A 15,392-nucleotide genomic window follows, 5' to 3' on the forward strand; every position below is an offset into this window, starting at 1 on the left:
CTTATTGAAAGAAAATGGATTTTTGTACCTCAGAAGCATAATTTTATACTTCTTGGCTGACACAGCTTCCAAACCCTTGATTGTTCTTCCAGATTTTTCAAGTCCTTTCTTTCTTTCCACCCTTTCCCATGTATGTACCTTGTTACATCTGTGTGTCATTAGAAGACTCATATTTTCTAATCCCTTCTTGACTCCTGTTATATCATTAACTTCCAGCATCAATGAGTTTAACAAATTAACTAGGCATTATGTGAAGTGTTTCATTTCAAACCTGCTGTGTACCAATTTCGCTGAGGGATCTCTTATTTCTTGTATTAGACACAGTGAGAGGTTCCATAATTTTTTTGTTTCTGACTGATCTGCCTGGTTGTTTATCAGTTTTGCCTAATTTCCACAACTCTAGCTGTGTTTTCACAATCTCCCAATCTGTTTCTTCAGACATGAATCTTGAACTGGTACACTAGGCATAATTGGAAAAGTTAATTCCCTGTTCGTACTCAGATTAGTCCAGACTCCTGGGTTTTGCCTCCCTTCCAGAAGATAGATACGGAAAAAGTTTCACATCACCGCCTCAGCTCCTCAGTATTTTGCATCCAGGAGATGCAAAACCTGCAGTTCTGTACCTAAGGAAAAGGAAAAAAAAAAAAAAGGAAATAGAGGAAAAGAGAAAGGATAGTATAAGAGAAATTCCCTCCTGGGAGGTTGGTAGGTCCTAGTGGGACCATTCCTTCTGGTTTTAGAGCAGGGATTGGGGACCCTTGATTGCTCTCTGATCCACACCTGGGGTGAAAGCTGGTGGTCCAGTTCCCTCACAATTAGGAGTCTTGGGGGAATCTGCCACCCTTCAGTTAAGCTATTGGGTTTGCTGTGTCTGTTCCGTAAAGTTTTAAAAAAAAAAAAAAGAAAGAAAGAAAAAGAAGGCAGGGAGCATTTTTTCTTGTTCTCTATGTTCCCTGTTGGTGGCAGAAGGGCTCCAGTTAAGCGGCGAACTCCTGTTGGGGCTCCCAGCTGTTCTCCTGTTCCCGTGGGTGCCTCACGGTCAGAGTCAGGTCGGGCCATGTCATGCCACATGCCTGCTGATGCGTCGCATCTGGGAAGAGTGCCGTGCGCTGCTCTCGAGTCAACCACTGTCACCAATGCCTCTCTGGTGGGAAGGGCCTACAGCTGCGACACGGGAGGCTGTTGATCTATTCCCGCTGGGCGCGGGAACGACTACCATTTTGAAGACCTTCGCAGTGAAAGCACAAACTACAGCAGAGGTAGGGGATCTCCCGCCTGTGCTTTCTCCGGCTGATCTCTCCAGGAAGGAACATGATCCTTTGAAAAAGGACTGGAAGGGTTCCTCCCCTTTTTTTGCTGTAATCTGTTTTGTTGCTGCTCAAAGCCTTCTTGGCTCGCAAGGCCACGGAGTAGCCCTGTCCTAAACTGAGGATGGCAGAACCTCCCCCAGAAAGAAGCCCAGATTTTGTGCAGCTTCGGGGGGCCACTAGGATTCGCAGGGTCTTTGGTCCTTCTGGGGCAAAGGCCACCAAAGAGGCCTGGGAATGCTGATCCTTAATTACAAAAGGATCCAGAAGAGGACGTGGGAAAGGTCCCGATGATAGAAGGCAATGATCTCAAGGTGGTTCACCTGTTTCAAAGGGAGGAAAATCAGGCCCCAATCCTGCCAGTCCTGGCAGAATTAGGAATAACCGTTATGCAGGAGCAGGCTGACCTGGAGGAAGTAGATCTGGTAAATGACCGGCTTGAGGGGCCTAGCCAAGACTTTCCTCTTTCTCAGGTCCATTAAAGAGCTGGTGGTCAGGGAGTGGGGCACTCCGGAGACTGGCCTTAAGGTTAGTAGGTTAGCCTTCATCCTTTGCCTGACGACATTCTGAAGCTCATGAGGGTGCCGAAGGTGGATGCTTTGGTCTCTGCAGTCACAAAAAGTCACTATTCCGGTAGCTGGTGCAGCAGCTCTTAGGGAATCGTAGGACAGGAAGCTCGAGGTGCAGCTCAAGAAGATTTTGGAGGTGTCTGCTCTTGGCATCTGTGCAGCAGCTTTATGCTCCAGGCTAGTCTTTGAGATGGGTGCAGCAGTTGTTTGCGCCTAAGAGGGCCATCATAAAAGATCTGACTTTGAAGGTGGTTTTCTTTGTGGTGATTTGTTCAGCCAGAAGAGTGTCTGAACTTCAAGCCCTGTCATGTAGAGAGCCCTTTTTGCAGATTTCAGATTCCGAAGTCTCTGAGGACGTTTCCATCTTTTCTGTCGAAGGGAGTTTCAGCGCTCCACTTAAAGTCAAGTCAGTGGAGCTTCTGGCCTTTACAAATCTGCAGATTGGTGTGCCTTATGCAATGGAGTTAAGATGTCAATGTCAGAAGGGCTTTGTTGTGGTAGCTAGAGGTCACTAAGTTTCACATTGTCAGATCACCTTTTTGTGCTAATGGAGTGGTACAAAAAAAGGTCAGAAAGCATGAAAAGGCCACGATAGAATGTTGGTTGAAGGAGACTATTGGTTCCACATATATCTGTCATAGTTGCCCTATCTCAGAGGGGTTAAGGACTCATTCTACCTGCTCCTAGGCAGATCGCTATCTAGTTTTGCCGCAAGAGATTTTCAGGGTGGCTACTTGGAAGTCTTTACATACCTTTGCCAGACACTATTGATTGGCGTCCAGGCCCTGGACATGTTAGTGAAAGTGTTCTCAAAGTCCCACCCTGGTTAGGGAAGCTCTGGTACATCCCAGGAATCTGGATTGACCTGGGAAAGGAAAATTGGTTCTTACCTGCAGTACCACAGATCAGTCCAGAATCCTGACCGGTGGTGGAGAGGAGGTTTGGAGAGTCCGCTTGATCTGTTTTTGTTTTTTTTCTGTGATGATTCTGAAGAATGGCACAAGAAAGGTTCCAAATTTGGTTATAGTTCTCAATCATGAATTTTCCTCTTTCCTCTGCTTGTTCCGGGAAATATTATAGCATTGATTTATTAGAAGTTTTGCTAACTATTTTATGCTTGTGTACTTAGTGATACTGAGGAGCTGCAGGTGGCACACCAGGTTAAGAGGTGGTGCCTGCAAAACTTTCTCTGTCTCCATCTGCTGGAAGGGAGGCAAAACCCAGGAGGTCTGGACTGTTCTGTGGTACTACAGGAATGAAAATTAGCAGGTAAGAACCAATTTTCCTTTGTGATTTGCTTTTGCTTTAACTATGTTGATCAAAATATTCATCATATGACATGGCACTAATGTACTTCTTTGTAGTTTTGTTCAAGTCACAGGAGGTGCGGGGGGGGGGAGAGGGGGAGAATGCTAGTCAAGACAAATTCCTCATGTTTGATATGAATATTGTCTCCTTGGAGAGATGAACTCTCCTTCAATGATCTCTGCATGTTTGTCAGTTATACCAACAGTACATACAAGATGATTGTTGTGATGCAGAATTTGTGCATAAATTGGAGACATTTCAAAAAACTAGAGTATATAAAAAATGGTTTACACTTTTCCATATTTCTGGAAAACAATGGCTCTTTAATCCAAATAATGTCTTTTGGGTGCCTGGAAAAACTTCTTTTAATCTTCCTTTTTTTTTTTTTTTTTTATAACCAGTACATATGTTAAACCAATTACCTGGGGTAAAATGGTTGTGTTCAATTTTAGACAGGGATTTGGTAATGGTATTTGTGTTATAGAATCACTTGTGCTCGACACCATCTTGAATACTGTGTGCAAATCTGATCACTACATTTCAAAAAGGAAACTGTATACATTAGGAAGGTATACAGAAGGGCAAAAAAGAAGAAGATGTAGGTGAGAGGCTCAATGCTAGGACACTTTGGTTTTTAAAAGATGAAATATAATGCAAGTTTGCAGAATAAGGCAAACACAAAACATACACAATTGTATGGGCCCTCTTTTGACCTCTGTTACTCAGAACAGCAAACAAAAGAATGAGCCCTTATTGACAGGCAAGAATGCTTTTTATACTCTTCAAATGGAATTTTCCTATAAGTTTTACACTATTGTAAGCTTTCTCTGTTTTGCTTTTGCAGTTCACAGACTTTCCGAGATAAAATAAATGAAACTGCAATTCATTAACAGAGAAGCACAGTGTGAAACATCTTTGCAACATATATATTGTTCCAGTGCATATCTTGCTCAGCCTTGACTCCTGACATACTTCTCCTTTATCACTTACAGCAACCTTTATTATAACAGAAGCTTAAGGCCTAGTTCACTTTGCCTAACAAGCAAAGCCTATGTTGAGGGGAGGTTGTAATTCCCTCAAAAATCGGGCAGTTACAGTAAAATGTGCAGGAGAGCCGGCGCTCTGAGGCGAACGCCCGCTCTCCTGGGCGTGCGATTTTGTATTCAAAGGAGGGCCCGCGATAATAAGGAGGCGCTAGGGACACTAGCGCATCTCTAGCATCTCCTTATTGGCAGAAGCGGCAGCTGTCAGCGGGTTTGACAGCCGACGCTTAATTTTACCAGCATCGGTTGTCAAACCCACTGACAGCCATGGGTTCGGAAAACGGATGCCAGCAAAATTGAGCGTCCGTCTTCCAACCCGTAAGCTGCGGGCTGATTTTTTTTTTTTTGGGGGGGGGGGGGGGGGGGGCCTCAGACTTAATATCACTATGATATTAAGTCGGAGGGTGTACAGAAAAGCAGGCTTTTCTGTACACTTTCCTGGTGCCGGCCAAAATTAACTCCTGCCTTTGGGCAGGCGTTAATTTCTGAGAATAAAATGTGCGGCTTGGCTGCACATTTTACTTTCTGTATAGCGCGGGAAAAACTAATAGGCTCATCAACATGCATTTGCATGTTGTGGGCGCTATTAGTTTTTTGGGGTTGGACACGCGTTTTCCTCGCGCTATTACCCTTTACTGTACAAGGGGTAATAATAGCGCGTCGAAAACTTGCATCCAGACGGGGGCTAACGGTGCGCTAGGCTGAGCGCACCGTTCTGTATTGGCCTGACTATTGTACCCTTTTTAGGATCACAAAAGCCTGACATTTACCTAGACTTATCTCCATAAATCCTTTAATCTCCTGTTATCCTGCTTTATCCTGGCTGCTCATTTCACTATATACGTATATTGTACATTTCCTTTTTCTGGCTGGGCTTCAGAGTGCTCCTTATGTCTTTAGTAACAACATTTCCAGAACATGTCAAGCAATATTGGCTTTCCATAAAAGCAACAAACAAGGCTGGTAAAACGCCAAAAATCATCAAAATACCATTTCTGTCCCTAAGTTACTAAACTATGACCATAAGCTCCATGATTTTTCTTGGTGGAACTTAGCAACTTCTTAAAGCAATCAACATGCTCCATTACTTGCTCTGATTGGTCAGGGATAAACACAGCATTCTTTTCCCACTAGGTCAAAATGAATTCTAAGGCCATATCTCTCACTTCAGCCACTTTCACACAAATGTCTACTAGGACATCAGTTGTGTCACTGGAAACTTTTTCCAGAATGGTTGCAATTAACTGAGTCTCATAGCAACATTTACAACATATAAAGGAAAGAGTGGCAAAGAATCTACTACTACTAAACATTTCTATAGCACTACACAACGTACACAGTGCTGTACAAACAAACCAAAAGACAGTCCCTTCTCAATAGAGCTTACGATCCAATAAAAAAAAACCAAACAAACAAACCATACAGGACAAAGAGACTGGGTATTTCATAAAGATGGACAATGGTTAAAAAGAAAAGAAAGTTAGTTAAGAAGACAATCAGGCATAAGATTTAAAAGTAGCTTCAAAAAGGCGGGTCTTTAGATGGAATTTAAACATGGCAAGAGAGGGAGCATGACGCACCAGTTCAGAAAGACGTTTCCAAGCACTCGTGCAGCCAGATGGAAAGCACATAGGCTGGAATTGGCAACAGAGGAGAAGGGCACAGATAGGAATGACTTATCTGACGAGTGGAGTGCACGAGGAGGGGTGTAGAGAGATAAGAGGAGAGGTAGTGAGGTGCTGCAGAGTGAAGGCATTAGTTAGTGAGAAAGAGTAGCTTGAACTGTATGTGGGAGCGGATAGGGAGCCAATGCAGTGACTTCAGAAGAGGCGTTATGTGAGCGTAGTGACTTTTGTGAAAGTAAGTTATGCGGCTGAATTTAGGACAGATTGCAGTGGAGAGAGATGGCTTGCAATAGTCTAAGCGGGAGGAGATGAGAGAGTGAATAATGGTTCTGGGTAGTGTATTCAGAAAGGAAAAGGACAGATTTTGGCAATGTCATAAAGAAACGACACGTTGTAGCAGTGTTTTGGATATGCATAGAGAAGGAGAGAGAGAGAGAGAGAGGAGTCAAAGAGGACTCCAAGGTTATGGGCTGATGGGACTGGGACGACCACTAAGTTTCCAGCACCATCCACGCTGTCTGAAAACCGATGTGATATGCCAAATCAAATGTCGGTATCAACCTAATAAACGAAGGTTGACCGACGTGCCGCAAATGCGCAGTAGAGAGCAGCTCTACCGCGCATGCGAGCACGTCGGTCACAGTGTGCCTCTTAAAAATAAAAATGGCGCTGTAGGAGCAGCAGGAGCGGCGGCCCGAAGACCCGGAGCGGCGGGAGCGGCGGCGGCACCGACCCGAAGACCCGGAGCGGCGGGAGCGGCGGCCCGAAGACCCGGAGCGGCGGCCCGAAGAGCGGCGGCACCGGCCCGAAGACCCGGAGCGGCGGCGGCATGCGCGTGAGGGAGGGACAAAAAGTCTGTCCCTCCCTCGCGCGCATGCCGCCGCCGCTCCGGGTCTTCGGGCCGCCGCTCTGGGTCTTCAGCGGAGATCGACTGAGGGAGGGAGGGAGGGGGGGAGAGAGGAGTGACTCAGGGGGAGGAGGAGGGAGGAGTGACTGACTGAGGGGAGGGGGAGGGAGGAGTGACTGAGGGGAGGAGTGACTCAGGGGAGGGAGGAGTGACTCAGGGGAGGGGGGAGAGAGGAGTGACTCAGGGGAGGGGGGGAGAGAGGAGTGACTCAGGGAGGGGGGGAGAGAGGAGTGACTCAGGGGAGGGGGGAGAGAGGAGTGACTCAGGGGAGGGGGGAGAGAGGAGTGACTCAGGGGAGGGGGGAGAGAGGAGTGACTCAGGGGAGGGGGGAGAGAGGAGTGACTCAGGGGAGGGGGGAGAGAGGAGTGACTCAGGGAGGGGGGAGAGAGGAGTGACTCAGGAGGGGGAGGTGGGGCACCCCCCCACCCCCCCCGAGTACTGGGGGAGGAGGGGACGCGAGAGGGAGGAAGGAGGGACGGAGTGGGAGGACGGGACGAGGAGGAGAGGGGAGAGCGGAGTGACTCAGGGGAGGAGGGAGGGAGGGGAGAGAGGAGGCTGACTCAGGGGGAGGAGGAGTAGTGACCTGACTGAGGGAGGCGGGAGGAGGACGTGGACTCTGAGGGGAGAGGGGGAGATAGAGGTAGGGAGATAGGAGACTGGGGAGAGAGGGAGGGGGTGAGAGAGAGGAGTGACTGAGGGGAGAGAGTGGGGAGGTGGGAGGGAGCATGAGGGGAAGGAAATGATCCAAAAAAAAACTGTTTAATGTAGGCCCGTTTTAACGGCTTCTAATGTGCTTGTATAAAAATAAATAAAATGTTATCCACAAGAAACAGACGAAGAGGAGAAGTAGCGGAGGTGAGCTTGGGGGGAAAGATAAGGAGTTCCGTCTTGGCCATGCAGAGTTTAAGGTGGAGGTGGGACATCCAGATAGCAATGTCAGCCAAGCAGGCCGACATTCGAGACTGGATTTCTGGTGAAATTTAAGAACATGCCATACTGGGTCAGACCAAGGGTCCATCAAGCCCAGTGGTCAATCCAGGCCACAAGAACCTGGCAAGCACCCAAAAACCAAGTCTATTCCATGCTACTGTTGCTAGTAATAGCAGTGGCTATTTCTGGTGTACAAAGGTAGATCTGGGAGTCATTTTATTTATTTAAAGGCTTTTATAGACTTCGTGAGAACACCATATTTACATGGAACTAGAGAACAGAAATACAATTAACAGGGAGCAAAAAACTGGGAGGGGGCTCAACCGAAGTAAGATAGGAACATGGCGGGTATAAATTGATAAGCATAAAAATGTCATAAGCATAAAAATGGTATTGAAAGGCATAAGAGGAAATCAGAGCACCAAGGGAATTAGTATATAGTGAGAAGAGAAGAGGGCCCAGGACAGAGCCCTGAGGCACACCAATTGATAGTGGAATGGCAGTAGAGGAGGAACCACCAGAGGAAACGCTAAAAGTGCAACGGGAGAGGTAAGAAGATAAAGACAAGACGGAGACTCAAAATCCAAGTGAGGACAGATTATCAAGGAATAAATGGTGATTAACAGTGTCAAAAGCAGTAGACAGGTCAAGGAAGATAAAGGACAGACTAGGACAGACTAAAGACCTTTGGCTTTAGCCATAAACAGGTCACTGGAAACTTTGGCAAGGGCTGTTTCAGTTGAAGGTAGAGGACAAAAACCAGACTGGAATAGATCGAGAATGGCTTAAGATTTAAGAAAGTTAAGAAAGGTGGTGAACAGCACGTTCAAGTAATTTAGAGGCAAAAGGGAGAAGGGATATGGGACGATAGTTGGCATGACAGGTAGGATCCAGTAAGGGTTTTTTAAGGAGTGGTATGTTTACAGCACATTTGAAGGCAGCAGGAACAGTAGCAGAGGAGAGTGATAGCTTAAGGATGTGACAGAGGATGCAACAGATAGAAGGCATGACTGCAGTGGAGATGGAGCTGAGAAACTGGGCAGGGGCAGGATCAGAAGAAGAAGTAGTAGTAGTGAGTTTGGAGGAAGAGAAGACGAGCAATTTCCTCCACTGTGACTTCAGGAAAAGAGGAGAGAGAGTGGTGGTGGCAAGGGGAAGGGTAGTGGAAAGACATGGAGGAGAGGCTGGTAAAGGTGAAATAGTTGAGAACTCAAGACTAATTTTGTGAATCTTGTCATGGAAGTAGTCTGGGCAGAGAGAGAAAGGGAGGAGGGAGGCAAGGGAAGTTTGAGGAGGGAATTGAAAGTGGAAAAAGAGATGTAAGAGTTTGTTAAATGGACATAGTAGGCTTGTTTGGCAAGGGCAATAGCATACTGGAAAGTGGTCAGCATGAATTAGTGAATGAAATCTGCATGGGCACAGGATTTTAGCCAGAGATGTTCTGCAGAGCGGGAACATAGGTTGCAAATTCTGGGGATGAGCCAAGGCTGGGATTTAGTGCACCTTACAGGACGGATAAGAGGAGAAGTAAGAGTATCTAAGGATGAAGACAGAATAGTGATGTAAGAACAAACTGCTTCATCAACAGATTCAAACAAAGCTGTGGAGGAAAGGTAAGGAGAGATGAAACAGCAGTAGAAAAGATGCAAGGGTCAACAGTTTGGAGATTCCTAACAGTGCAAGTAGTAACTGGACGAGTCTGTGGGGGAGGGTGGTTTAATATGAAAGTTATCAAATGATGGTCATATCGGAAGAGGTGGCGAAGTCCGAGAGACAGCAGTTGGAAGAAAAGATTAGGTCAAGGCAGTGGCCATGTTGGTGAGTAAAGGTGGTAGAGCAGTCTGAAATCAAATGAAGAAGTTAGAGAGGTCACCAACATGGAGGTTAAAGTCACCAAGGATAAGAGAAGGGGGGAAAATGGGTCAATGAAGAAGGAAAGCCAGGAATCAGTTTTGGATACTGCACATACATTCCTAATCCATTCAGGTAATAGGATCATTACGTGTCTGATGGCTGGTTATTACAGAACCTTAATAGCAACTTCCCACCCAATTCTGAAGTAAACAAGAGTATGCACGATCACCACTTATAAAATAAGCACAGGTTGAAGTTAAAGCTCCCTGTACTCTCCCCTTTCTTCCTATGCAAATCACACCATAGTTATGTGGGATACCATCAGTTTTTGTGACTTTGGTACTCATTCTGTAATACAGCCCTTACAAGTATTATTTCCAACCAGTATGGTAGCAGATCTTAAATTACACACAGGCCAATACAGTAAAACCTGCGGGAGAGTGGGCGCTCCGAGGCGATAGCCCGCTCTCCTGATGCGCACACAGGCCACTCTCCTGTGTGCGCGATTTAGTATGCAAATGAGGGCCCGCGGTAAAAAGAGGCGCTAGGGACACTAGCACGTCCCTAGCGCCTCTTTTTTGACAGGAGCGGCGGCTGTCAGCGAGTTTAACAGCCGACGCTCAATTTTGCCGGCGTCGGTTCTCAAACCCGCTGACAGCCACGGGTTCGGAAAACGGACGCTGGCATAATTGAGCGTCCGTCTTCCGACCCGTGGGCCGATTTTTAATTTTTTTTTTTTAATTTTTAATTTTTTTTTAATTTTGGGGCCTCCGACTTAATATTGCAGTTTTTTCTGCTTTTCTGTACACTTCCCCGGCACCGGCAGAAATCAACACCAGCCTTTTGGCAGGCGTTAATTTTTGAAAGTAAAATGTGCGACTTCGCTGCACATTTTGCTTTCTGGATCGCGCGGGAATAATAGGGCCAACATGCATTTGCATGTTGCGGGCGCTATTAGTTTGGGGGGGGTTGGCCACATGTTTTCGACGCGCTACTACCCCTTACTGTAAAAGGGGTAAAGCTAGCGCGTCAAACGCGCAGCCAAACCCGGGCTAACAGTGCGCTCCACTGGCCCGATTTATTGTGCATATGAAATCTCTCTAGGCAAACCAGGCCAATTAAACATACGGAATCTTATTTAGGTTTGCGTAACCAAGTGCTTTGGACAGACCAGGCTTTTGTCTATTAGGTACAAAAGGCCTTTCCCTATTGCCAAAAATATTAAGAGAGAAAACTTACGCACCAGCCAAAAAAAAAAAACAAACAAGTTTTGGAGACGGGGAAAAAAATGTTCCTTATAAATTTACTTCTCCCTCCTTGCCACCCAATCTTCTCATCTGTTTTCTATGATTTTGCCTACCCTCCAGCCCCTGCCCTTTCTTTATTCTCATCTCTCCTCCATCCTCTGTTTCTGTTCAGCCAAGGGTCAAAGCACTCCACCCAGTGGCTGGGAGTAGCCCTTGCGCACAGTGAGATGCCAAATTTTAGGATCCCAGATTTCTCCCTTCCCACACCCTACCTTGTTCATTAACTATATCAGCTTTCAAGAGGTAAATGTAAGATGTATTCCATTGTATCACTAACAAAAAAAAAAAAAAAAAAGATTCCAATTTTCTCCAAGATTAATACAGCTATTAGCATTCTACAGAGGATATTCTGTTTTAAATGCCTGCATTTTCATTGCGCCACACTATTAACATTATCAATTAATTAGGGACTTTACACTAAGTTTGATACACTTAGGGGTAGGTTTATAAAACATGTACGTACCCATGCATGCGCATGTTATAAAATCCATTGGCCGCAGGCGGGTTGAATTTCAATAAATAATGCGCGGTGATGCAATCGGGCCTTCCCCCGTTCCCTCCCAGTCCGCTCCAATTAATAAGCAGACTGGGAGGGAACTTCCCTATCCCCTTGCCTAACCTTCCTTTCCTTTCCCCTCTTCACCCCGACCCCTAACTTCTACCTATCTACCAGAAATATTTTATTTTTCCCACTTACTGCTCCTCCTGAGCAGAAGTAGTTTGCATGTGCTGGCCGGTTGCCAAGTGAACGCTTCCCGGGGCAGCAGTTAATGGCTGCTGTCCCGGCCAGCCCACCCCTTTTTCAGGGCCTGGCACTTGTGCATGAATTGGGACTTATGTGCAAGGCCGGGCCCTTTTCAAAATACGCGCACTCGCAGGGCCCAGCCACGTGCTTAAATCCTGAGTTTTACGCGCGCGGCAGTTTTAAAATTTGGCCTTATTTTTTGCTTATGAGGGAACACTACATATATGTAAATAGATATGTTTTTATGCATGGAATCGAACATGACACATCCGGTGGTTCAAATGTTTATATGTAAAGGAATCTGAGAAATTCCAATGAAAGATACACCTGACGCAGACTGACTATTCGAAACATTATGAAGAGAGGGTATCCGGTAAGGGTAACAATATTGAATTCATCTTGAAAACAAACCTGGATTTAAAGAAGATTGTCTACAGTCTACAAGGGACATATCAAGAGACAAAAAAATAGATAAGTACATGCTATGAGGAAGGCAACCACATTGAATGGGTGATTTAAATGCTTTTATTTGCAAAGAAAAATATATCTATATAAAAATAGACTTTGGACTGATGATTAAACAAAGCAACAAAGGTATGTTCATCAATACCAGTAGTGCTTAGTATGATGGTCCTTTTTTGTTAAATAAGCACATCATTTTGGGTAGTACTGGTTTATTCCATTGTATTCAACACTAGGTTCACAGCCTTAATGTGTAACAGTGGTTCTCAACCTTTTTTCCATCATGACACACCTGATAGATGATGCTCATGTGCATGACATATTGCACATTACATTTAACAGCTATAAAAAAAAAAGTCTTACATTTTTTATTATTGAAAATGATGCAGGAGAAAGATAACATTCTTTGATTTCAATAACTGCTTATAAAATATTACATGTAATTTTTTTCACAAAAATTGTAATCTTTGCTTACTGCATCAGTGAGAAATCTGGGACTGATATGCATATGCAGCACACGGTTTTTCGATATAAATTCTCATGCATTTCACTGTCAATCTCAGAAAATTCTGACCTCTTCTGGAGTTTATACAGAGCAGAGTTAGGAAGTTTCCCCTTTCAACTCACCATACAAAAAATATATTCAAATTATGATAACCCCTCAGTAATAGTACTTCAAAATCCCTTCCCTACCAGCCACTTTGTGAAATAACATGCAAACCTGCTATAAAGCCATTTAGAAATTATATAGCATACCAGCCATACCATAAGAGTACTAACACCCAGGACTTGAACAGTAACAACCTCACCTATGAAAAAGCAAGACTGCAAATATAGAATACAGTACACTTACTATTGGAAAAACAAACAGGCCAATTCAGTAAGGATCGTGAGAGAACAGGTGCTCCATGCTGCGCACCCCCTCTCCCAAAGCGCGCCCAGTCACCTCTCCTGGGCACGCGATCCTATATTTAAACGAGGGATCACACTAAAAAGAGGCGCTAGGGACAATTACGTGGCCCTAGCTCCTTCTTGGCCCAGGAGAGGTGGTTCTGTCAAGGGGTTCAGGAAACAACACTCAATTTTACAAGCGTCTGTTTTCTGAACCATCAGACAACCATCAGTTAGGAAAACGGACGCTGTTAAAATTGAGCATCAGTTCTCCTAACCAGACGGCACATTTTTTTACATATGTATTTTTTTTTTTTACATTTTTGGTTCCTCCGACTTAATATCGCTAGGCGGGGCAGGATGGCGGGGCAGGATTCAACATGCCTGCAACATTTCTGGCTTGGATTGATGTTGGCAGTGACTGCCAAGGTTGAGGGAAAAGCAGCAACAAGGAGCGGTGATGAGGAATTTTAAGTACCAGCTCCTTACTCTGCACTCTCCTCAAACAGCAAGCCCATGTAGTTGTTCTAGAAAGCATTACTATTTTACACACTGGTTGAGAACCACTGGTCTATAAGGTACCATTCGCCTCTTGTAATTTCTGTCCTTTTTGTACGATGTTTGGAACTTTTCACGTCCTTATTATTTTTCTAGCATACTGCAGGGAGCAGCCCGTAGTCATGAAAATCATTTTGGAGTCGCCTTATCTAGCGACAGAAAGAATCGTTCAAGTTGTTTTAATGCCTCTACGCCAAAGACTAAGCAAAGGAACCGAGGGGCAGCAGGCACTGCTTGAGATTCCGCATCGAGACAGGCCCCAGCGAGGCTCCTGCATACACCAATTCCGTGAAAAAGTGACCCGCTTCTACATCACAGTTTTATAAAACAAATAACGATTCAACTTAAAATGTATCTCAAATCCCTCTCTCACACTGATAAATTCTCTTCACACTTTCACTGGGGACAGAGCTCGGATTCCCCTCGAAAAATATATAAGAACATAGAGCTGCGCCGCTTTCTTGTCTACAGGGCCGAGGGTCTGGGGCCTATAGCGACCTCCGGCGGGCGCACAGTCCGGGAGGCCAAGCTCGCAACTCCCCGGGAAGGGAAACGCGCACAAAGCAGGCGCCAAGAAGTTATTTGTAGCTCCCCGGGAGGCTCGGGCTCCGCGGCCCGGCACCAACCTGACTCCAAGTGATGAGCTCGTTGGCATCCACGTCCTCTACCAGCGTCCACAGCTTGCTCAGGAAGGCCGGCACGTTCGAGTTCTGCTTCATCGTGCCGTGGGATTCGGCGGCGAACCCGCCCTGGGGGCGAGGGAAGCGCAGCAACAATAGCGGCGGAACGAAGGCAAAGCGCGAGCCCGGCGAGTAACCATCCAGCAAAGCGCGGACCCAACCCGAGCCCACAGCACCCTAGCACCGCCTCCCACCAACCCACGTCAGGAGCGTAAAGAACAGCTGACCAGAAGCAGAGCGCGAGCCCGACGAACCACCGTTCAGCAAAGAGCGGCCACTGTCCTAAAACCACGCTACGCAAACACTGCCTCTACGTGCGTAGCGTAAAGGGACCGTAGCGTAGGGGGTCATCTTACGTCAGGTCCCGCACGGCAGCGAGCGCACAGGGGAACCAGGGAGGCAATCACAGCTGGGCCGGAGCAGGTCGTTCATGCTAAAGCCGACAATCAGCTTTAGTGTTAAACTGCTTCCATTGCCTTCTTTTTTTGAATGAGAAGCGGTGCATACAGAGCCTGGGCTATATTTTATTTATTTATTTATTACGCTCCTCAAATAAATAAGTACTGCAAAAATCGAGAAAAATTAAGTATGTCTAGGCTCCTGTAGCTAAGTGGATGTCTACAATGCTGCCAGTTTTTCCAGAGAATGGGCTCCTACACTACTTAAGTAATGAGGAGGGAGATGGGGGAAAAGTTATTAGAGGAGAGATATTAGAAGAAGGGAGGAAGAGGCAGGGGGCAATTACTGGAGGAAGGGGAAAGGTAGAGAGGGATGGATGCTGCAAGAAGAGAAAAATAAAGAGAGGTACAGGAAATAAGACATAGAACATAAGAGTGGCCACACGATGCAGATTTTTCCTTATTGTTTCTGATGTGTTGACTTCTTGTGCTTTGCTGCGTTGTATACTCTGTTGTGTATTTCATAACCTAATAAAAATTGTCAGTAAAAAAAAAAGAACATAAGAGTGGCCATACTAGCTCAAACCAAAAGGTCCAAAAAGGCTAGGATCTTGTTTCCACTATTAGCCAATCCAGATTACAAGTACCTGGCCAGCTTGCAAAAGCTTGTAACAGAGAGCGGAGACGCGCTTCCAAAAGACAGTACCATAATTTGGGTTACTAAAAGGCCGCAGTTTATTATAACCAGTACCCGAGCCCGACAATTTAACAAAATCAAACACCCCCCCCCCCCCCCCATTTACCCCAC

At 45.8% G+C, this 15,392-nt stretch overlaps 1 protein-coding gene across 2 annotated transcripts in view; it reads right to left on the reverse strand.

The window, feature by feature from the left end:
* Nucleotides 1-14,405, reverse strand: part of LOC115088282 (heat shock factor protein 2-like) — a 131,973-nt gene extending 117,568 nt beyond the window's left edge. The window contains exon 1 of one of the 2 annotated variants that reach the window (XR_003855741.1): nucleotides 14,133-14,405. Coding sequence is in view for 1 of the 2 variants with exons in the window: in XM_029596407.1 (XP_029452267.1) it covers nucleotides 14,133-14,225 (93 nt within the window). In the remaining variant the exon portion in view is untranslated. The remainder of the gene's footprint in view (nucleotides 1-14,132) is intronic. The other variant, XM_029596407.1, reaches the window with a different exon arrangement.
* Between the last annotated feature and the right edge of the window lie 987 nt (nucleotides 14,406-15,392).

This window comes from Rhinatrema bivittatum, chromosome 3 (genome assembly GCF_901001135.1).
Source record: "Rhinatrema bivittatum chromosome 3, aRhiBiv1.1, whole genome shotgun sequence".
In the NCBI taxonomy this organism is placed as follows: domain Eukaryota; kingdom Metazoa; phylum Chordata; class Amphibia; order Gymnophiona; family Rhinatrematidae; genus Rhinatrema; species Rhinatrema bivittatum.